Consider the following 23,720-nt stretch of genomic DNA (forward strand, 5'->3'; position numbering starts at 1 on the left):
TAGGTTCCTCCACTGAATTTCACACATAAATTTATTACAACAAAAGGATACAATCTCAATAGAGAAACCAGAGCACTGTTCAAGAAAATGTATTGTGAAATTAATCTATCTGATACGTTACTTTAAAACCTGACTGGGTGCTGTTCTGGGAATGGGGGTGCTGCTGGGATTGATAGAGAAGTCCTGTTATTCTAATGACAACTACTAAGCAAATAACATCTAAGGTGAGGTAAGACTATAAAAATATAATATAATGAAATATAACTTAAGTGCTGTGCTGAAAAATAAAGCAGGGAAAGGGGTCAGACTGGGGGCTAATTTGCCCCCCCCCCCGCAAGGCTCCTGGCATCCAGTGTCTTGCGCTGCCCCATACCCTACGACACATATGACCCCCTCCCGCAAAACAGAATTATGCAGCTCAAAATGGCAGAGGTCAAGGATGGCCACTTTGACAAGGTTATATTTGAATGAAGACTTACATGAAGCAAGGGAACGAATTGCAGATATCTAGGGGGAAGAGATTTCGAGTAGAGGAAAGAGTAAATGCAAAGTCTGTGATATGGAAGAGTGTCTGGTACGGTTTGAGAAGAGCAAAGATCCAGCAGGATTTGAGCAGAGTAAACAGAGGAGAGAGTCAGGGATGAGGCTAGGGAGCTGATCACGTATACTCTTACAGATCATGGAAAGTACTTGGGATTTTTTTTTTTTTTTTTAAGATCCTGCTTATTTATTTGAGAGACAGAGAGAGAGGTCAAAGACAGCAAGAGAGGGCACACGTAGGGAGGAGAGAGGAAACAGAATCTCCGCTGAGCAGAGAGACCAATGCGGGCTCGATCCCAGGACCCCAGGATCATGACCTGGGTCGAAGGCAGACGTTCAACGAACTGAGCCACCCCGGTGCCCCTATGTCAGATTTAAACATCAAATCAACAGCATCATGTGGTTATCTCTCTGTACTAAAACACATGGGAGAATTAGTTCTTTTAGTGCCTATATATGGATGCTTAACTGACTGAGTCACCCGGGCGCCCCACAGATCTTATTTTAAGTGTGATCTAAGTGTAATTCATTTCAGCTAATTTTTGTCAACTATTAAAATATTAAATATCCTATGTAAAACCATTTCCGCAATATTTTGAGGGCTGATAAAATTCTATATTTAATTTTAGTGAAGTATATTTGTAGATTCAAACAAATACTCTTAAACACAATTGGCACATTTAAATCTACCAATTAGAGTATCTATACTTCTCAAACATCATCCCCAAGCTACCCCAAACTTCTGAAAATCATGAATATTCCCTTCGATAAGAGTACTTAATTTCCCTAGGGCACATCTTCGCTTTCTTTGCTTTGAATTAATAAAAGGCCATACATCAAACACTTTACTAGTAAAGTGTTTATACACACAAGTCAATCCAGCAGCAACATCTGCAATTGCTAAAAAGAACAAAGTAATCCACAGGATTTTAGCAACTTTTGATGAATGAAATTCTTGAGTTTAAATACACCTCCTCCCATGCGTAAACTAAGCTGTTTCTCCCATTTTCTTTATAAAGTTAAATAAAGGGGTGTCTGTGTGGCTGAGTCCACAGTCATAAAGTGACTGGCTCTTGATTTCAGCTCAGGTCATGATCTCAGGGTCATGAGATCGAGCCCCACATTGGACTCTGTGCTAGGTGTGGACGTGCTTAACATTCTCACTCTTGGGGTGTCTGGGTGGCTCAGTCAGTTAAGCATCTGCCTTCAGCTCAGGTCATGATCCTGGGGTCCTGGGATCCAGTCCTGCCTCAGGCTCCTTGCTAAGCGGGGAGCCTGCTTCTCCCTTAAAAAAAAAAGAAAAGATTATCGCTCTTCCTTTCTCTTTCTCTCTCTCTCTCTCAAAAAAAAAAAAAAAAAAAGGTAAAACCGAGCTCATTACTAGGGTGTAAGCATGGCATACAGAAAGATACACAGCATGACTGAAAGGATGCAAGTGAGAGTAATGGGACATAGGATTTGCATAAGTCACCTCTCTGGGTCTTCGTTTTCCCACCTGTAAAAGATGTCTTTGGATCAAACGATCCCCAGATTCCCTTTTTGACTCTAACACACTCTGATTCTAAATTTGAGTAGCCAAGACTTCACAAACCACACACATACACGCACGCATACACTTTTAAAAATATTGGAGGTGAAATTGTAATACATAATAGAAACAAATATATAATAATAACATTCTGATCACTACTGCATCACATCACCTAAATACAGCATTCCTTCATTTTTAGATCTTTTAGGAAAAGATGGCTTATTCCTTGCCACTATTAAAACTTTGTCCACCTGGGGGGTGCTGGGGTGGCTCAGTTGGTTAAGTGACTGTCTTTGGCTCGGGTCATGATCTCAGGGTCCTGGGACAGAGACCCAGCATCTCCCTTTTCCTCTGCGGCTCCCCCTACTTGTGCTGTCTCATGCTTTCTCTCTGTCAAATAAATAAAAATTAAAAAGTCTTTAAAAAAACAAAACAACACAACTTTGTCCACTTGGCAATTTCTTTTTTTTTTTTTTTTTAAAGATTATTTATTTATTTATTTATTTGACAGAGAGAGATCACAGGTAGGCAGAGAGGCAAGCAGAGAGAGAGGAGGAAGCAGGCTCCCTGCTGAGCAGAGAGCCCGACGCGGGGCTCGATCCCAGGACCCTGAGATCATGACCTGACCCGAAGGCAGAGGCTTTAACCCACTGAGCCACCCAGGCGCCCCAACTTGGCAATTTCTGATAGAAAAATATTTTATGGGCTGCCTGGGTGGCTCACTAGGTTAAGTTTTCAGCTCTTGATTTTGGCTCATGATGTTGGGGTCCTGTGTCAGACTCCACACTCAGCATGGGGTCTACTTGACATTCGCTCCCTCACTCTCTGCCCCTCCCACTCATGCTCTCTCTCTCTCTCTTAAATTAATAAACAAATATTTTAAAAATCTTTTAACAAAGATTTTTAAAATATTTGTTAAAAGATTTAAAATATTTTTAAAAGATTTGTTTATTAATGTATTCTACTTTACCCTGACTTCTGAAATGATGTATCTGAGCATAATTTATTTTATTTATTTTTTATTTTTTTAAAAGATTTGATTTATTTATTTGACAGAGAGAGATCACAAGTAGGCAGAGAGGCAAGCAGAGAGAGGGGAGAAAGCAGGCTCTCCGCTGAGCAGAAAGCCCAATGCGGGGCTTGATCCCCGGATGCTGGGATCATGACCTGAGCCGAAAGCAGAGGTTTTAACCCACTGAGCCATCCAGGTGCCCCAATTTTTTTTTAAAAAGATTTATTTATTTATTTGGCAGAGAGAAAGGGAACACAAGCAGGGGGAGAGGGAGAGGGAGATGCAGGCCCCCCTGAGCAGGGAGCCTGCTGTGGGGCTCGAACCCAGGACCTTGGGATCATGACCCAAGCAGAAGGCAGACGCTTAATGACTGAGCCACCCGGGTGCCCCTCTGAGCATAATTTAACCTGTGATTGACTCCATTTTTGACCTAGCATAGAACAGGTGCTTAATTGTTCCTTTTGTATTCTCAGTGATCTAACAGAAGCAGAAGGCAGAGATTTTTAAAATAAGTATTGGAGAACGGTGAATTCAAAACGACCTGAAACCAACCAGGGCGCCGAGAGTCTAGGCCATTTCGCAGGTTATCAGCCTTAGGTAGAATAGAGATGTAGGCAATGAAGAGAATTAACATTTGCCTGAGCCCTTTCTGAAATAACCTGTTGGGCATTAATTAGAAGACAGCTCACTGACATGATTAAAAGATGCCAGGAAGTACCCACCCTAAAATATAACTAACATAAAATAACCACGTGTAGAAACTCCATTTTGAAGTAAGAGTGGTAATACACAGATGCTGTTAGTAACCGACAGGACCATTTTAAAGGGGGCTGGAGGGGCAGGACTTGGTCAGAATGCAGCAATCTTCCTTATTAAGTTGTAAATCTTTTGACCTCAACCCCAGTACGTGGCCCAGTCCCTTGCATGTAACGGGCGATGGGAAAAGACCATTTTTTGTAGGACTACTGATTCTCAGGTATTAACCAGGAAAAGAATGTTCTAATCTAATGAGCATTTTAAAAACAGAATTAAACAAACAATAAGGAACACATACAGAAATAGCACTGAAAGACCGAATGGCAATTCACCAGGAAACCATAACGACAGAAATATCCCTTAAATAACATTCAATCTCATTCCCTTTGTTCTAATCCTGTCCCCACCCTGGCAGCCTTCAGATCTGTAATTTGGTTTTCTAAGTGAACACACCCACAGAGGAGTACCCTGGTAGAAAACCAGTGATGGCTGTCAGGTCAGGAGTTCCGTTCTAAATGTAGAAACCTGCTTTGTTTGTATTAAGAAATACCGTGTGCACTTGGTTGGCAGAAGGCAGCCTCCAGAGCAAATGGAGAACCTACTGTGTGGCCAGCACTAAGCTAGACACCAGAGATACAGAAATTAATGACATTTTACATATTTTAAAAGTTTTGGGGTGCCTGGGTGGCTCAGCTGTTAAGCGTCTGCCTTCAGCTCAGGTCATGATCCCGAAGTCCAAGGATCGGTCCCTGCTCCGCGGGAAGCCTGCTTCTCCCTCTCCCACTCCCGCTGCTTGTGTTCCCTCTCTCACTGTGTCTCTCTCTGTCAAATAAATAAATAAAATCTTAAAAAAAAAAAGTTTTACCTACTCTGCTGTTTTCCTATAATTTATCAGCAGATCGTATTACCTCCCGTAATCAAAGACATTTTAGTGTTAGTACTAGTAAATTAGAGCCAGCCTTTCTTAGAACTCCTAAATCGTATCTTTTTGAAGACAACAATTTCAATTTCAATAAAAAGGCAGAGGGAGCCTAAAAAGGCAGCTTGCAATTAATTTTACAAAATCTCCCAGCTGGAAAAGTACTTGAAAGACAAAATAGGGTGCAATTATTTTTAAAGAGTTTTATGCTAATTTTATTTCCAATCCCCAGCCAAAACACGCGCGTACGCGCGCGCGCGCGCGCGCGCACACACACACACACACCCACCCTTAAACTATTATCAGAGATCTAATACGCTGTGCTTTGGAAAGCCAGAAAATCAAATAGCACAATGGCATTTTAGAAAGCTTCCATCTTATCGGTGACATTATTACTGGGAGCCCAAAGCGAGGTTTGGCGGTGATCTTTTTCTATTCGGAGTTTTGACATAAACATGAGAATTTAATAATAAACTGACCCCCAAAACACAGACCTGGATTGAAAACAGTCTGAACAATTAGAAACTAACATCACAACGTCCTGGCAATAATGGCAGCCCTCTATTTTCTCATTAAAGCTGCCGATATTCTGGAAGCCCTTTCTGGCTCATTTGCCACATCTTCATTAAACTACACATTGGCATGGGGTCAAACAGGTTCTGCATTTCGAAGACTCCTATTTTCAACCGCCTGATAAGCTAGATACTATCCTATAGCCTGTACTATCTAGAGCATTCTTAATGCTTCTGTGGAAGCAAGTCTCAACTTTTGGGTTCAGAAAATAGGGTCAGTAAGGAAGTCGACATTAACAAATGGCAGGAAAAAAAGAAACTCCAGACACATCCCCGCTGAACAAAGTTCCCGCAGAAAGTAAACAGCTAAACATTCAGGCCACTGACCAAGTGTTCTTCTTTTTAAAGAAAAATCACCAGCAGGCTCCCAGTGCTACACCGAGAGGCCTGTCTTTCATACTGGCTGCTGAATTCCTCAGAAAGGAACTAACTGTTTGTAACAACAGATTCTCTCTGTCTGTTGCTCTGTCTCTGCGTGTGTGTGTGTGTGTGTGTGTGTGTGTGTGTGTCTGATGACACGTGTAAGTTCACATCTGCATTCTGTTTTAAAAGAAACCCCATTATGCTTTTGTACCAAGTATTATTTAAAATGCCAGTTAACTCTCTCAACACCCTCCCCCAAGTAACCTTAAAGTAAATAAACTTATTATACAGCCGTGTTCCTGCAGAAGTTTGAATCACACCAAGAATGCATATCCTTAAAAGGAAATGTTTTCCCTCCCCTTGCATCCTGTTATTTAAGCTATTTTAAGCACTTGTCTGGAGAACGCTGAGCCAGAATTCAAGTGGTTTTGATTTTAGCTGTTCTACACTGCCCATGTCCAGGTGGTACGAGGCGAAATCTATCACTTCAAATGCATCTTTTGGAGTGCTACTTCGTCTTATAAATCTGACAGTAAGAAAGGCTGGGATTTCCTTTGACCCCCAAGTTCTGTGTGTGTGTGTGTGTGTGTGTTGCTTTAACCATCCTTGAATCAGTCTAAATCCAGTGTCTCAACAAAGAGGTTGCATATGTGTGTCCTCATCTGTAACACACATGCAACCTCTTCACTAACCCATCATGGACAGTGCGCATTAGGACTTAAAGAAGAAAACCAATCAAGTACAGATCCACATCCTTTCAGAAAAGCTGGGTTTAAAGTTCCATTTAGTTTAACCAACATATCCCAAACTTTTTCACACTAAGAAAAACAAAAAACAAAAAACAAAAACCAAAGACAAAAGGAATCTATGTGTCTAACAGGAATGGATTTACACACGTGTTCACATGCACATACGCCATCTCCAATGCCCGCGAAAGCACACGAAGTATTGACTTGGAAGACTCAGCCAAAAGACTTGTGTAGAAGAATTTAGGTTATATTCTATCCTAAGATCTAAGCAGTAAAGTCGAGCTTTCATTAGGCATTAAAACTTCAGAAAAGGCAGCTGCTAAACGTCTCCAGATGCTTCACTAAACGTGAGTTTTGCCTTTCACAGCTTACACCTTTTGAGGTAGCTCATTCCAGCAAATAGAAGAGACAGTTTAATGAGTCCCAGCTCAGGGTAGAAGTGAGGTCGCTATCGAAGAGTTCATCCTAATGGTGGATCCTCAAAGGTGGAGGTCAAGGACGGCTGAAGGCCAGGCAAGATTAGAAGGCTGAAACCAGGCAATCAAAAATGTCACCTATCGATCATTTTCCAACTGAAAATTTCCAGCAAGTTTGGCCACCGGTTCCCACCTGCTGCCACTCTCCCGCTTTAAAAGTACACACACATCTCCACACACGTGCGCTCTTGCTCTGAAGCCCACCCATCCACATGTGTGTACGTCTCCAATCTTCCACACCCCCAGAACATGGTCTGCAGACCATCCCAAGGCCTTCATCTTCAACAGTCAGTCCACTGAGAATTAGCCAGATGGCTGAGTGAAATAGCACTGGTTAGTTTATTTTTTTGGCTGGCCTGTAGGTTTTATTTTTTAAGTCGTAATTAAACAAATATGCACTGGTGGACTTTTATTGAATACTAAAAGTAAATTAAACTAAACCACTGTGCCTTTTGTGGCATCATCCTGATGTGGGTTTTATATACTACAGAATATCAAATAATTGGAAACAACTCAACTTCCTGAGAGGAGAAAATCACCATAACCAAAACGTTTTGACTTCGTGTGGTAGGCAGCCACAGAGGGATATACCCACAGTATTCCTTGTCATTTATGAAACCCCGTTATTCTTTTATTTCAAAGTGCTGAATTTGTGGGGGCTTTTTATGTTTTTTTGTTTTGTTTTGTTTTAAAGCTCAGTAGCAATTGCTTAGGAGAGAAAAAAGTCAGATGTCAGTGTTTGTGGGACTAAAGCCAATCTGAAAAGATTTACATTACGTGAATTTATCTCCATGACAAGTAATCATCCAAATGACTTCTAGCTTCCATAACAAGATTAAATTCTCAGATTGTGTAAGACATTTTATAGTTGGTAAAATATTTACTTCCTAAGTACTCTGAAAGTTTTATTTATTCTTCTTTAGAAAGAACTTATGCAGCATTTACATTAATAGGGAAACATTATGAAGTAGGAAAAAAAAAAACCAAAACCAGAGCCAAGGCTTCTGCTATCCTTGTGGGATATACTGGAAACAAATGTTGAGAAAATTAAAATAATTAAATGAAAATATACTGCTGGGAGCTTAACACTAAGCAGGTGCAGAAAGTGAGTGAAAGGATAACTTTAAGTCTTAATACTCCATTTATTGCTAGTAAAGAGAATTTCAAAGCACTATTAATTGATTGGACAAAACCTATGGTTAGTGGTAATTACAGAGATTTTCCTCACATGCTGTGATTTTGCTGAATTTCTAAAGAGATAATCAAGGCTATTATTGTTAATAGATGGGAAAAATCACATAATGATTTCCATATTTTGTCACAACTGAACAGAGACAAAGTGGTCCTCCCTGCCTCCCCCCACCAATAAGAAAGAATTGTCCTTGATAGGAAAGCAAGTTCTAGAGCTTGTTTTTTCAAATCAAGTTTTTCCCTGAAGGAAGAAAAAAAAAAAAGATTCCCATAACACCTTTGACAGTTGCCTGAGGGCTCTGTAACTAATAACTACAAACTACAAAGATTTTAAAGGAAAAAAATCAAAAGATTCAGCTGGGTCTTTAAACACTTTTGGAAAAGACAGACTCCACACAAGCCTTTATTATGCCGAAAAAAAATATATATAAATTTTATGTGCTATAATGTGATGGCTAAAACCTCTAGCAATAAATTCCACCATGATGAAAATCTTCATAACAAAGGCCCTTTTATTTTTTAATTTTATTTTATTATTTTTTTTTAAAGATTTTATTTATTTATTTGACAGAGAGAGAGAGATCAAGATCACAAGTAGGCAGAGAGGCAGGCAGAGAGAGAGGAGGAAACAGGCTCCCCGCCGAGCAGAGAGCCAGATGTGGGGCTCGATCCCAGGACCCTGAGATCATGACCTGAGCCAAAGGCAGAGGCTTAACCCACTGAGCCACCCAGGCACCCTGACAAAGGCCCTTTTAGTTTACAGTGGGTAATAACAAAGTCCTAGTATGTGAAAAGACTACGTGTAATTCCTAGGGATTCAGTCAATTAAATATTTATTGTGAACCTAACATGTGTGCAACACTGAGCCAGATACTGAATAATATATAGAGCAGGCAGAAATTGGGGACTCCAGAATTTCCACATAGAGCACACAGAGTAATAAGAGCCTGCATATCTTAGGAATGAATATGTGCCTGTTAGGGACATCAACAGCATGTATGGTCTGATCTTGTGCCTTTGGGAATCTCTTTGTCTACCCTACCCCCTCCAAGATGTAGGATTTAAAATAAGACAGTAGTTCTACCATGACCCTTTCTTGCAGTCCAAGTTGATCCCTCACGTAGGGCAATTTAACCCTGGTTCCTCCATGGCAACAACTGGTGAGCGCTCTTCATGTTATTAAAGCTTGTCAGGAGCGATGAAGCTCTTTTCCTGATTAAGAGTATTCAGTTCTGTCAGGTAAGCCACAACTGAATAGCTCGACATTCTAAAAAGATACTGCACACAATTATTTCCAAGATGCTTCTCATGAAAACAAGGCCTGTATTCAATAATAAACTTTTTTTTTTTTTTTTTTTTAAAGGAAGCAAGGCCTTAAAGATTCAATAATGGCCATAGTAAGTCCTGGTCTTAGCCAAACTTCTATTCATAAAGAAACAAATGAGCCTGTCCCCAGCACTGAGGGAGGATTATAAGGGGAAAAAAAAGAAGGTTCAAAGGGTATGCAATCCTGAACAATTCTGATAAGGCTATTTCTACAGAGCAATGAGATTTTTAAAAATTTGCAGCCAACAATTCACCAGCTTGTTTTCTCCTACTCAATCTTGTATCAGACTGATAGTACTCTTTCTTATAGTAGGTAGTATCTATGGCCAGTTAACAGGTTGCTTTTTTTTTTTTTTTTAACATACACACACAGAAAAGTGTGTTAGAATAAGGTCTATCCATTTTTTTCTACTTAGAATTCTGATGAGATTGTGAAGAGTCACTTTGGTTGTGGGAGCGGTCATTATTCTTCCCAAGGCAAGCTGTTACTTACTAAAAGCCTTCACAAAAAATGTTGGCCTTGAGTCTATGGGAATAGAGATGTAAGCTTCCTTACTTTTCATTAATGAGATTTGCATCACAGGTCCCAGAGTCAAGTCTGATTTAAATAACAAATCATAACAAATCATTATGATCTAACTTTATACCTTTTCATCAAGGAGACACCAAATAGTAGTTTACCTCTCTAAGCCCATGTTGACTCATGTGAGTACACATGTCAATAATCGGTTCTTACCCTGTTTTCTCACTAGCTTTGGCTGATTTGACCTGAGCACTGAAATTTGGAATATAAATACTACAAACTCCATAGCAGCTAAATTCTAAGACATATTCAATGAGGTTTAAAGAAAAACCAGATGGTATGCTAGGTCTTCCCATGTAATGCTGATACTAGAACATAATGTGAGAAAACAGAAAGGGCTGCGTTATCCAAAGGCATAGTAGATCAATGGAAAATGCAAGAAAGCCAAGCTAATGAGGTAAAGCTAAAACATCATCTAATCATCATCTGATATCTTCAGCGGTCTCACACACCCCTCTGAGAATATGGTGAAATCTCCCAATTTTTCCCTCGGAAAAATAAGATACACAATGCAATAAACAACACAAAATTTGTCCCAAGTTTTCAGGAGCCAGAGTAGACTAAAAACCTTTGACCATAGTAGACAGATGTAATCAGAAATAACAGTTTAGGGCATAGCTTCTAAAACTTTACCCCATTGATTTTAACTACCTTGCCCTAAGGTTTGTGATTAACCATTCATATGATTTTTTAGAGAATTAACCTCCATCAGGGCCAAACAAAAATGACTTTACTATTGTTAAAGCTATTAAAAAAAAATACTTACCAACTTTTGCAAAGGCCTCTTTGAGTTCATCAAGCTCATCTTTAGAGATCTGAGTGGTAGCCATCTCCTCCATTTAAAGATCTAAGAGAAACCAGAAAGGTTTAAGACTGAAAGAGGTTTGTGATGTTTATACTATCAACATTCCTATGAAAGTCTCATCTTGAGGTAATTTAAACAAAACAGCAAACTGCTAAAGCCATCTCAATACATTTCCATATTTACAGCTAAAGCCATAATAAAGAAAAACAAACACATGAGAAGTCTTTTGGTAAACTTTATTTACCAAAAGTTTTTCGGAAAAAAAAATAGCTCTGAATTCTCCTTTCAAGGACAAATTCTTAGAAAGGAAGAGCCAGGGTACCTAGTAATGACAGGAAGAGATACATACTAGAAATCTGTGGTTATACATATTACAACTGAAAGTCCAAATTTTGTGACTGAAGGTGGAGGGAATATGTAACTGTTCTATTAAGCCCTTCTCTCGCTCCTTCTCTCTTACTGGCTGCTTCCATTTTTTCCAGCTTTATTGAGATGTAACTGACATATAATAGTGTATAAGTTTAAGGTGTATAACATGATGATTGGATACACTAATATATCATGAAATGATTACTACAATAAGGTTAGTTAGCACATCTGTCACCTCACATTGTTAACCATTTCTTCCCATTAAGTCACTTAAAAATCATTCAATGTGAAGGAGTGCCTGGGTGGTTCAGTTGGTTAAGCATCTGCCTTTGGCTCAGGTCATAATCCTAGGGTCTTGGGATTGAGCCCAGCATTGGGCTCCCTGCTCAGTGGGGAACCTGCTTCTCCCTCTCCCACTCCCCTTGCTTGTGTTCCCTCTCTCACTGTCTCTCTCTCTCTCTCTCTGTCAAATAAATAAATAAAATCTTTTTTTTTTTTAAAGATTTTATTTATTTATTTGACAGAGAGAGAGATCACAAGTAGGCAGAGAGACAGGCAGAGAGAGAGGAAGGGAAGCAGGCCCCCTGCCGAGCAGGGAGCCCGATGCGGGACTCGATCCCAGGACCCTGAGATCATGACCTGAGCCGAAAGCAGCGGCTTAACCCACTGAGCCACCCAGGCGCCCCTAAATAAATAAAATCTTTACAAAAATAAGAAAACAAACAATATAATATTCTTGATTTTGCCTCTTGGCTCATAACATTTGTGATCTGGACCTTTACAGAAAAACTTTACTGAACCCTGCAATAAAGAAAGGAGGTCTGTTTCACAATGGGTAATCCCCAAATACAAACTTAACAACTTTTGGATGGAAAGCCATGAAAATGATGACGTGTTCTCTGGGTTTGGTTGGGGTTCTTTTTTGTTTTGTTTTGGCTTTTTCTTTTTCTCAGTCTTTTGTGAGGACTTTACTTTTAGAGAACACTTAGGTTCACAGCAAAACTGAGCAGGAAGTAAAGAGATCTCGGTCCTCACACACCCCGTTTTCAACTTCCCCCAGCAGAGGTGGCTCCTTTGTGACAGTCGATGACCTTACACTGACACATCAGACATGCCCAAGTCCGTGGTTATACCTTAGAGTTCATCTGTGGTGTTATACATTCTATGGGTTTGGAATACATGATATCATGGGTCTACCATTACAGTATCAAACAAGATAGTTTCATGGCCTTAACTGTGTTCCTCTTTCTAAAAAGTACCCTCGAGGCACCTGGGTGGCTCAGATGTTAAGTGTCTGCCTTCATCTCAGTTCATGATCCTAAGGTCCCGGGACTCGAGGTCATGATCCCAGGGTCCTGGGATCGAGCTCCACATCAGGCTCCCTGCTCAGCGGGAAGCTTGCTTCTCTCTCTCCCACTCCCCCTGCTTGTGTTCCCTCTCCCGCTGTGTCTCTATCTGTCAAATAAATAAAATCTTTTAAAAAAGTACTCTGTATGTTAAATTTCACAATCTATACAAAACACAAATTAGAGATTGTATATTTACCCCTTTTTGATATTTTTGTTACTAGTTAAAAAAAAACCTATCTACCTGTTGTATGTAAATGATAAATCACTAAATTCTCCTGAAACTAATATACACTCGATGGTAACTAACTGGAATTTAAATGAAAACTTGAAAAAAACCATCTACCCACCAATTCATCAAGAGAGAGCTGGGCTACACCTGTCCTTTTCAGAGCCAGAATTGTTCTCTCTTGAACTTACCACAGTCCCAGACACATAGGAACGCACTCGATGAAACAGCTTTTTTTTTTTTTAATTTTTATTTATTTATTTGACAGAGATCACAAGTAGGCAGAGAGGCAGGCAGAGAGAGAGGAAGGGAAGCAGGCTCCCTGCTGAGCAGAGAGCCCGATGTGGGGCTCGATCCCAGGACACTGGGATCATGACCTGAGCCGAAGGTAGAGGTTTTAACCCACTGAGCCATGCAGGCGCCCTGTTGAAACAGCTTTTTACTAAATTCTTCCATTCAACAACCGCGTGCCAAGCATAACGTCAAATAAATTCATATTTGTATTAATTCCCTGAACCCTGACAACAGCCTTAGGGGGTAAATATTCTCTTCTTTTTTTCCTTATAACTTAGGTTCAGAGGGACCATGGAACTGGAATTCACACTCAGCTTTCTCAAATCCCTGGGATGTTTTCAATCAACCATATGATACCATGAGCTATGTTTCCACCACAACACAATACCCATTTCTAAAGACTGGTTATTTTGAAAAATTAAATAAAAACAGAGTTTTATTTACTTATTTATTTTTAACCATTTTATTATTAGTATTTCTTTATTTGTAAACTCTACCCCCAGTGTGGGGCTCAAACCCATGACACTGAGATCAGGACTCATATGCTCCACTGGCAGAGCCAAACAGGCACACCCGAAACAGACTGTATTTTTCTAATTTTATTTTACTTTTTAAAAGATTTTATTTATTTATTTGAGAGACAGAGAAAGAGAGAAAGAGAGCATGAGTGGGGATGGGGGTGGGGGGTGGGGAGAAGACAGGGAGAGGGAGTAGCAGATTCCCCACAGAGCAGGGAGCCCCACGCAGGGCTTGAACCCATGACCCAGAGATCATGACCTGAGCTGAAGGCAGATGCTTAACTGACTGAGCCACCTTGGTGCCTCCCAAAAAGAGTCTTAAAAAACAGAAAACAAGGCACGCCTGGGTGGCTCAGTGGGTTTAAGCCTCTGCCTATGGCTCAGGTCATGATCTCAGGGTCCTGGGATGGAGGCCCACATTGGGCTCTGCTCAGTGGGGAGTCTGCTTCCCGCCACGCTCCCACCAACGCCCCCTTGCCCCCACCTGACTACTTGTGATCTCTCTCTCCTGTCAAATAAATAAAATAAAATCTTAAAAACAAAAACAGAACTTGCTTCCTCATAAACTTTTCTTACCTGTGATGTTAAAATATCACTCAAGAGGGACAAACTTCTCAGCAGATAAGCTGGACGAATCACCTTTCTGAGTAGTCTGAGGCTCTAGAAGGTAAAAGAAGATCTTCAGTTAGATATGAAGCAGGCATTTGAAAAATTAAGAGTAAAAAGCTATTTTTCATATGTTAACTTATAATCTAATGGTGGCACTTTTAAAAAGCATCCTTTATTTTTCTATTATGATGTTTAACACTTCCGATTATGAACAGACTATATAGGATTTACTTCAATTTTCTTTATGCAAATTTTAAGTAGTAATGTTTTCAATATGAAATTATTAACCAACCCCATGAACGATACCACACAGAATAAGGGGACACAAAGTTTGAAAGTGAGACCATCTCAGAAAATCCAAAACATGTGGCCTCTCCTGTATCTCTAAAGGTCCTTCACAGTTTGGGCTGTCTGGGCATCAGTAATGATCTAAAGTGTGTAAATTAAAAAAAAAAAATAGAAGACAAGTGATTTCATTCTCATACTACCATCTCCCTTCTTTACGAAAGAGACCGTGAGACAAAGATGGTTCTAGATACCCTCCCTCTCCTATCCCACCCTTCAAGCTGCTGAGTAAACCCTTCTCCCTGGCTTCTCCCTTTTGCAGGTGGCAAGGTTGATTGAGGCAGAAATCTCTTTCCCTCTTCTTCATACTTCTCCCCAACATAGACACACACCTCTATCCTCACACAGTTTTACCAATATTTTAGGCATCTGATATATGCCTAGTTCCTGCCCTCAAGGAATTTACAATCTGGGGAATGCAACATAAAAATAATGATAAATTGACACAAAGGGAATTAGTGGCTGCAATAAAGGTAGAGAAAAGAAAGGCTCTGGAGACTTTAAAGATCATTAATTTCTTTTCAGATAGGCGAGGAAAGACTTTTGTTCTGCCTGCAAAGTTAGGAAATACTTAGATCTCACAGAAATGATTTCAAAACAATCATTTACTTAAACAATAGTATTACAGATGGTAACTACACTTATGGAGGTGAGTACTGAGCAATGTCTAGAACTGTCGAATCACTATGCTGTACATCTGAAACTAATCATTATAGGTCAACTGTATTTCAAAAATAAAAATTTTAAAGATCAATATAATGCAGCATTAATAAAACTCAAAGTATACTTTCAAGCTTTCTCTTTTCTTATTCCTGTCTAATTGTCTTCTTCTTCTTTTTTTTTTTTAAAGATTGTATTTATTTATTTGACAGACGGAAATCACAAGCAGGCAGAGAAGCAGGCCCAGAGAGAGGAGGAAGCAAGCTCCCTGGTGAGCAGAGAGAGCCCGATACGGAGCTCAATTCCAGGACCCTGGGGATCATGATCTGAGCCGAAGGCAGAGGCTTTAACCCACTGAGCCACCCAGGCGCCCCATGTCCTTTTTTTTTTTTTTTAAATTTTGAGAGCATGTGCACATACCTGCATTAGTGGGAAGGGGGCAGAGGGAAACGGACAAGCAGACTCCCCACTGAGCTGGGAGCCTGATGCTCCTGCTCCATCCCACAACCCCTGAGATCATGACCTGAGCCGAAGTCAGACACTTAATGGACTGAGCCACTCAGGTATCCCTGTCTAATTGTCTTAATGAAAGCCTAAAGTGAGTTCTTTAACACTGAAGGGGAGCAGTCTATATCACCCCAAAATATTCCTCTTTGGCCTACTAATTATTTTAAGCTGGTTATTTTTAAGATAGCAAACAGTGGTGAAGCTCTGAAAACTGAGAAGTTAATATATGAAATATATATATTCGTAAGGGAAATCTCCATTTGTCAGAGTGTCCTGTCCTGCTCTAACAGGAAGAAAATATCTAAATCTCCAGAAACTCTTATTAAGGGAGGAAGGCATAGTCTTAAATCTGCATAACAAGCTTACATTGTTTTCTGTCCCATAACTGACTCCCCACCCCTAGCATCTTCTTTTGTCTTGTATTTAAGGTGGTGGCTTCAGCCATTTTAGGGAGTTACTCAGTTTTCCTGGGTCTCTCCCATGGATACACAAGGTGAGCAGGTTATTAAGCCATTGTTTTTCTCTTGTTAATCTGTTTTATGTCAATGTACTTACAGCAGCCAAAGAACCTAGGAGGGCGGAAGAAAAATTGTTTTCTCCCCAACAACACCTATAACTCACAGGAGACTTCAAGAGGCACATACAAGAAAGAATAAAAAGAACTAGAATATGCATATATCCCCCAAAATAACATTGCCAGGTAAGTTGGTCCAGGATAACAGAAGTGCTGAATTTAGGAGTCTCTTGCTTAAATAAAACTCAATTTCATTGATTTATAATTATTTGAAATAAATGCTGCCCTGAGACACCTGAGCTAAATCTAAGAAATACAAAGTCAAATTTAAAAGCCTCACAGTAGATGATTTTGTGGATAAAAGTCACAATTTTTTTGAAGATTTGTCAGAGAGAAAGAGAGCAAGAGAGAGAGCACAAGCAGGGAGAGCTGTGGCAGAACAGGCAGAGGGAGAGGGAGAAGCAGGCTCCCCACTGAGCAGGAAGCATGATGGGGGGGCTGGATCCCAGGACCCTGGATCATGACCTGAGCCAAAGGCAGGTGCTTAACCGACCCAGGCATCCCAAAAGTCACAATTTTTGAAGTAGCTTATGTAACGCAGGCCTTTTCCCATCATGAATTAAAAAAGCTCTTTTCTTTAGACTTCTAGTAGATATTTGATGGTATCTGTAGGGATAAGCAATTAAGTACTATCGTGGGGAAAATATCACACTTAAGTAATTTAGTAAAGACTGCCAGTAAGTTTTTAAAATGAAGATTTCAAAAATCTCAATCGTACAAGTTAAAATTATAGATGCTCTATTCCTCTCCATGGGCCATTCATTGCACTTTAGGACTTTCTTCCCTCAAAGCAACTAAAACATCCTAGACTGGGGCTTATGAAGCAAAACCGAGGATGTGACATCATTATTGCCCTGTACATGGGCAATAGTTGTTCCTTACTCAAGCCTGTAGGGAGTTACAAAGGCAAGATGGAAAGTCTTGAACATGCGATCAGAAAGCATCAAGCAGGGTCCGTTCTGCTCTCTCTTAGCAGGGTGTCCATGAGCAAGTTAAATCCATCTGGCCCCCAGTGTCCTCATTTGAAAATAGCAACAATACCTCCTTCCCCAGGGTCCTCATGAAGATTAAGAATGGCATATGTGGGGCACCTGGGTGGCTCAGTGGGTTAAAGCCTCTGCCTTCGGCTCAGGTCATGATCCCAGGGTCCTGGGATTGAGCCCCACATTGGGCTCTCTGCTCAGCAGGGAGCCTGCTTCCTCCTCTCTCTCTGCCTGCCTCTCTGCCTACTTGTGATCTCTGTCTGTTAAGTAAATAAATAAAATCTTTAAAAAAAATGGCATATGTGAAGACATACTGTAAACCATAAAATATTATATAGTAACTTCAAATCCTTAATGAAAGAAAATAGGGAGTGGCACCTGGGCAGCTCCACTGTTTGGGCGCCTGCCTTCGGCTCGGGTCATGAACCTGGGGGTCTTGGGATCAAGCCCCGCATCAGGCTCCATGTCAGAGTCTGTGTCTTTGTCTCTTTCACCCTCTGCCCCGCACGCCCACCCCTGCTCGTGTTCTCTCTCTCTCTCAGATACATAAATAAAATCTTTAAGAAAAAAAAAAAAGAAAAAAATGGTGGAATAAATGAACGTCTAAGTAGTTGTGAGAGGCTATATAAAAATAGGCGTAAGTTCTAATAAGAACCTTTTCAATGGGGTGTATGAAGTTTTTCCATTTGCCCTATAATTATTGACTCCAGAGTATAAAGATGTCCTGTGTACATAAAAATTATAAGCCTTTACTCAAAGTAATTTAAGAAGGATGGGCCCCACGAAAACCTGTCAGCCACTTTTCATCCATGACTCAATCTGGCTCCTTCATTAAGGCCAGTTTCTAACTACAATTTGAAGAATGGCCAGGAGATGATGGCAAAAATGCAAATTTTACTTTAAATATTTTGGGGCCACTTTTAAAAATCACTAACAGCTTGTCGATATTATCATAGTCCTCCCAATCTGCACATTGTCATCAGCGATGAAAAGTAAAAGGTAAAGAGGTAAAAAGTAAATTTACTTGCTGAATAAAAGTTTAACTTCAAGTTCCCAGTATGTAATTGACAGGCCAAAAGAAAGTCTGGCTTTTGAAATACGTCCTTTTCCCCAGTCTGTCTTCCCACAAAAGTGAACTTTATTTACATGGGAGAGAGAAAGAGAGAAAGACAAAGTATGCTGATATTAAAAAAACAAACAAACAAACAAACAAACAAACAAAAATATATATATATATATTTTTTTCCCATTTAAATGTAGCCAATGAAATACTAATCAAAAGTAAAGAGGCGCCTGGGTGGCTCAGTGGGTTAAGCCTCTGCCTTCTGGGGTCATGATCTCAGGGTCCTGGCTGGGATCAAGTCCCACATGGGGCTCTCCACTCAGCAGGGAGCCTGCTTCCCCCTCTCTCTGTCAAATAAAAAAATAAAATCTTAAAAAAACAAAAAAAGTAAAAACTCCCAGGGTCTCTGCATATTTCTGAGTTTTCTCATCTGCAAAGCACTCCATCTGTCCTAAATTCTGTTTTCTCCCTAGCTCAGGAAAAACAACAACAACAACAACAACAAAGACACAGATCCTCTCCCTCCCCAAACATCTGACACAAAGGAAAACAGAATTTCTCAAAAGGGAATAAAACAAAAAGCAAACAAAACCTTGTTTGTTGGTTTTTTTCATAAAAGGATATGGTGTACGACTGGGTCTGAATTCAGGGCGTCACCCATAGAGAAACCTTAGGCCAATGAAGTCATCTCTAATTACAGAGTTGGACTAACAATGCAGCAATTATGAAACCACTCCACTGGCTCATTTAACTACACTGAAATCCTGAACACAAATCTTTGCTGAGAAAAGTATACCTACAACTAACTACCTGAAACTATCAGGAAAAATTCTGGAAGGTATTTGATGGGAGAGGAGGAGGGGTGCCTGTTTTCACCCCCTACAGCGATTCACTGGAGGAATGCAGCCGCTGAATAATCTATTTACTAATCTTTGTCACTCAGCAGCATGTGGGGCGGGACCGCAGGGCACACACACGCTGGGAAACTCATCCGTGGATAATCGGGAGTTGATGATGAACTCTGTATTTCTTTTTCCGGCAACTGAAAGGGAACTGCAAGAGAAAGGCAGGGGATACTCATTCAGCCAGAGGCTCTAACCCAGCCACTAAGCAGGCCAGGTAAAAAACCGATTGGGAAAGCGAGGCTGGCTACTTAAATCAGAGCTTTGGCAAGCTCACATCAGGAAGGAGAAAGAGAGCGCGACAAACAGTGGACAAAACATGGAAGAATACAGTTTCACAATAAATGAAAAAAAAAAACAAAAAAACAAACCCAAACCCGTAGCCACGGCTAAGGGTGAATAATTCAACAGCGGTCAACAAGAAGGGGTGTATTAGTCACCTTCCTTTGTCCAAATCAGGCACTGCTCTGAAACACCCACACTCCACATACTTACCTGCACCAACAGAAACTGCCGCCCTTTCTCCTCCCTCGTTAGGTAAGTCAGTGGCGCTGGTCTCCAGGTCACATGGGTGTTCAACACCCAGCTAGAGCTCCCCTCCTCTTCCCATGATTACTCAAGCTCCACACCTGCCCTTCCAAATGACTTTCTAGAAGGTTTCAACTTGATTGTCTACCCTATTCACTCACTTATTCATTTATATCCAGTCCTTAATTGAAAGCTTAGTGGGTACCAGGCAATGTGTCAGGTGCTGCACATTTAGGGAATTAGGACCCGAAGTTCCCTTCTCTCGAAGAGCTTACTGTCTAGTGGGAAAATCAGACAGAAAAACTAAGACATAATATTAGTGCTGTCATGCTATTAGAGTCCTATTTCCTGAGTGGTGGAATGAGAGCTGTGGGCGTCAGGAAAGATTTTCCAAAGATGACTTTTGAACTTTAATCTCAGAACATAAGTAGGAATTCCTCAGACAGACATCCCTGATGAAGGTGTTCTAGATACAGAGAGGTGAAGAGACGATTCTATTCTGGAGGCAGAGAAACAAGTGTTGTTGGAGCACTGTGCCTGGGGTTTAGGACAGACATGATTGAGAGTCGAAGGCCAGGGAAAACCATAGAAGAACTACACTTGGGGCGCCTGGGTGGCTCAGTTAGTTAAGCCTCTGCTTTCAGCTCAGATCTTGATCTCAGGGTTCTGGATCAAATCCTGCACCGGGCTCCCTGCTCAGCATGGAGCCTGCTTCTCCCTCTTCCACTGCCTGCTGCTTCCCCGGCTTGTGCTTTCTCTCTCAAATAAATAAAATCTTAAAAAGAAATTTAGAGAAGCTCCACCCTCTGGCCAAGGGAGAAGAAAGCTGAGTGAGGAGGATTCCAGTCAGGAAAGTCTGAGTGTCTACACTGAACTTCCCGCCGCATTAGTTCCCATTTTCAGCTATCTTCCCCTGCCAAATCCCATATCCCTTTCCAATTCCCCACTTAGCTCCATCCCCAGGTTTACAAATTTGAGACTGAAGTTTGGCCACAAGAAACAAAGGGAGGGCGAAGTAAGTAAGTAAGCAGTCTGGATTCTTCCATCATACCCGTGGATCACCTCGTGTCTGACCTATTCCAAAAGACTTTGCATTGGTCTATCTCCAGTCTTGTGACCCTCCAAAGTAATCTTCACACTGCCAGCTCCCTGGAGAGATCTACCACCAATTCTACCCCCCCCCCCCAAAAAAAGCCCCACCTCTCCTGCATGACATTCAAGTGGTTCTGTTTTGATACCTGTCTATCTTTCCAATATCACTTCCCCTCACATGCATGGTCTCCTTGACCCACACTCTAGAAAGATTCCATTTCCCAAACAGGCCACCAGTTTCCTACCCCCTGTTCCTTCCCCTCTGTGCTTCTCTCCAGTGGAATGAATGCATCTCCTAACTGCTCTTCCAAAGCATCTTTAAGGAAGCCCCACCTGAGATCCCCAATCCTCTCTGCCCAGGACCGGCTGTGTTTTCTTCTCTGACAGCCAGTGCAGGCTTCTTTCAGACAGCTCGGATTGTAAGTATCTTGTTTTTCCGTCGGAGCCTAGGTATCAATGTCTGAGTGGGAACATACGGTCCCCACGAGGATAGCATTTATAACAAAGCTCTTGGAAAGAAGGGGCCATACCCCATTCATCTTCAAATTCCCAACCCTGATCACAGTGCCTACAGAGTAGGTAATAATAGTAATTAAGACAATAATGCCATTATTACATGCCATTGTAAGTTTACATGACAGCTGACATTTACGGAGGACTTATTATGTACGTGTATTCTGTGACGTGCTTTATATACATCGTGTAAGTTATGTCCCAGAAAAAAACTCTATAAACCAGGTGATACTGTTACTCTCATTTGACGGAAGAGCAAGTGAGTTCAGAGAGGTTGGGTAACTTTCCCAAAGGCACACAGCTCTTGAGAGGTAGAACGAAGTCTCAAGCCCAGGTCTGCCTGCCACTGAAGTCTCAACCATTTTGCTATGGAGGCTTCTCAACGACAGCTTATTGGATGGATTTATTTCCCCAACAAATCTTTAACCTATTAGAGTGGAGACACAGCTTACTTATCTCTGTATTTACCACAGCCCTTAGAATAATGCACAAACACAGTGCATTTTCTTTCTATCTCTTTTTCAGAGAGAGACAGAGTGCATGCAAATGGGGGAGGGGAGCGCAGAGGGAAAGGGAGAGAGAGAATCTCAAAAAGGCTATCCACCCGGCACGGAGCCAGACACGGGGCTCGATCTCACAACTCTGAGATCACGACCTGAACTGAAATCAAGAGTCAGACTCGTGACTGACAGAATCACCCAGGCGCCCCGACAAAGCATTTTCAATACATCTCTTCTGAATAAAAAATGGCCCACAGCTAGTGCCCACCCCCCTACTGATCATGTCTGTTCCCTTGTATGAAGCTATCATTGCTTATGCCTTAAATAGCTTATCTAATCTCTGCCTGATATTCAGGTCCTCTAGAGTGGTCCAACTGGACACATCTAACCAGTTTTACATCTCGACAACACTCACAATCAGCTTTTTGATCACAGCTAGTCTCCTGAGGTAGTCCTGTTAAGTCCTACATTAGGACCGTCTGTTTTATCCTGTCTCTCTTCCTTGTTCCCTCTCTCCCGCCAAGGACTCCCTCTCTTGCATCCACCTCTCACGCTTATAACGCCCTCCTCATAATTTTTCTTCTCTCCCTATCCAAATCCTACTCACCCTTCAAGGTTCAGCAGAAGCCTTACCCTCCTCCCCCAAAGCACGTTTCCCAATGCCTCCACCCCCTGGCACCCCTCCTCTTCAAATCCCGCAGGCTTTAGAATCCTGTGACAAAATCCGGTCATTTCAAGATGGCCTTCCTCCTCTCGTCATGTAAGTGGATGTGAGGACTGTCAGGCTGGGGCATCCATCATCCTTCTTGATTCAGTTCACCTACCTCTCCCACATAGCTCCTCAAACATGCTTCGAGAATAATCTTCCCCAATAAAAGATTCCTTCCTTGACTAAGAGCACACAATTGCTTGTCTAACTACTTGCTCTGCTGGTCTCATCTCGAGATCGTATCTCAGGAACAGAGCCGCAACTCCGTCTTCCTCTTCTGTACTCCCACCACAATGATCCACTGTTGGATCCCAGGTAGAGAGGCGTGGCTCAAAAAATATTCCAGGGGCGCCTGGGTGGCTCAGTGGGTTAAAGCCTCTGCCTTTGGCTCTGATCATGATCCCAGGGTCCTGGGATCGAGCCCCACATCAGGCTCTTTTGCAGAGACACCTGCTCAACCAGGTGTCTCAGCAGAGCAGAGAGCCTGCTTCCTCATCTCTCTCCCTGCCTGCCTCTCTGCCTACTTGTGATCTCTGTCTGTCAAATAAGTAAATAAAATCCAACTGACTGCACGATTCTGAGGGTGGTGATCATTCCCAGCATGCCTGATATCCAGTGAGTACTGAAACCGACATAGGGAGGAAGCAGGTGCCTAGGGTAGTTACATGATTTTGCCCAAGGCACAGAGCTGCGTAGTAAACATTAAATTCAAAGAGTATGTGTGAGGGGCACCTGGGTGGCTCAATGGGTTAAGCCTCTGCCTTTGGCTCAGGTCATGATCTCAGGGTCCTGGGATTGAGTCCCGCATCCGGTTCCCTGCTGAGCGGGGAGCCTGCTTTCCCCTCTCCCTCTGCTGCTCCCCCTGCTTGTGCTTTCTCTCCTTCTCTCGCTCTCTGTCAAATCAATAAATTCTTAAAAAAAAAAAATAGAGTATGTGTGAATGAAGGTAATGAACTACTCTTCCCATAAAAGCAGAAACAAAGAGGCTACACACTGCTTTGTGGGAAGAAGGCTCATCCCTGGGAGAGCCTACCCAAGATCCTCGAAAGGCTCTAACAAACGTGACCATGCAGAAATATGCAGTTACCAGAAAATGCAGACAGTGACTCCCCTACCTAATACTAACTTGTTTTTGTTACTTCAAGGGTAAGGGGGT

At 41.5% G+C, this 23,720-nt stretch overlaps 1 protein-coding gene across 7 annotated transcripts in view; it reads right to left on the reverse strand.

The window, feature by feature from the left end:
• Positions 1-23,720, reverse strand: part of PLS3 (plastin 3) — an 85,237-nt gene that overhangs the window by 27,183 nt on the left and 34,334 nt on the right. For 6 of the 7 annotated variants that reach the window (XM_082716346.1, XM_082716348.1, XM_082716352.1 and 3 more), the window contains 2 exons: positions 14,156-14,239; positions 10,785-10,865 (listed from right to left, as the gene is read on the reverse strand). In XM_082716346.1, the coding sequence (XP_082572472.1) occupies positions 10,785-10,857 (73 nt within the window). In that variant the 5' untranslated portion in view covers positions 10,858-10,865; positions 14,156-14,239. Of the gene's footprint in view, positions 1-10,784; positions 10,866-14,155; positions 14,240-19,717; positions 19,765-23,720 lie in introns of those variants that run through there. The other variant, XM_082716350.1, reaches the window with a different exon arrangement.

This window comes from Mustela nivalis (assembly GCF_964662115.1).
Source record: "Mustela nivalis genome assembly, chromosome: X".
In the NCBI taxonomy this organism is placed as follows: Eukaryota; Metazoa; Chordata; class Mammalia; order Carnivora; family Mustelidae; genus Mustela; species Mustela nivalis.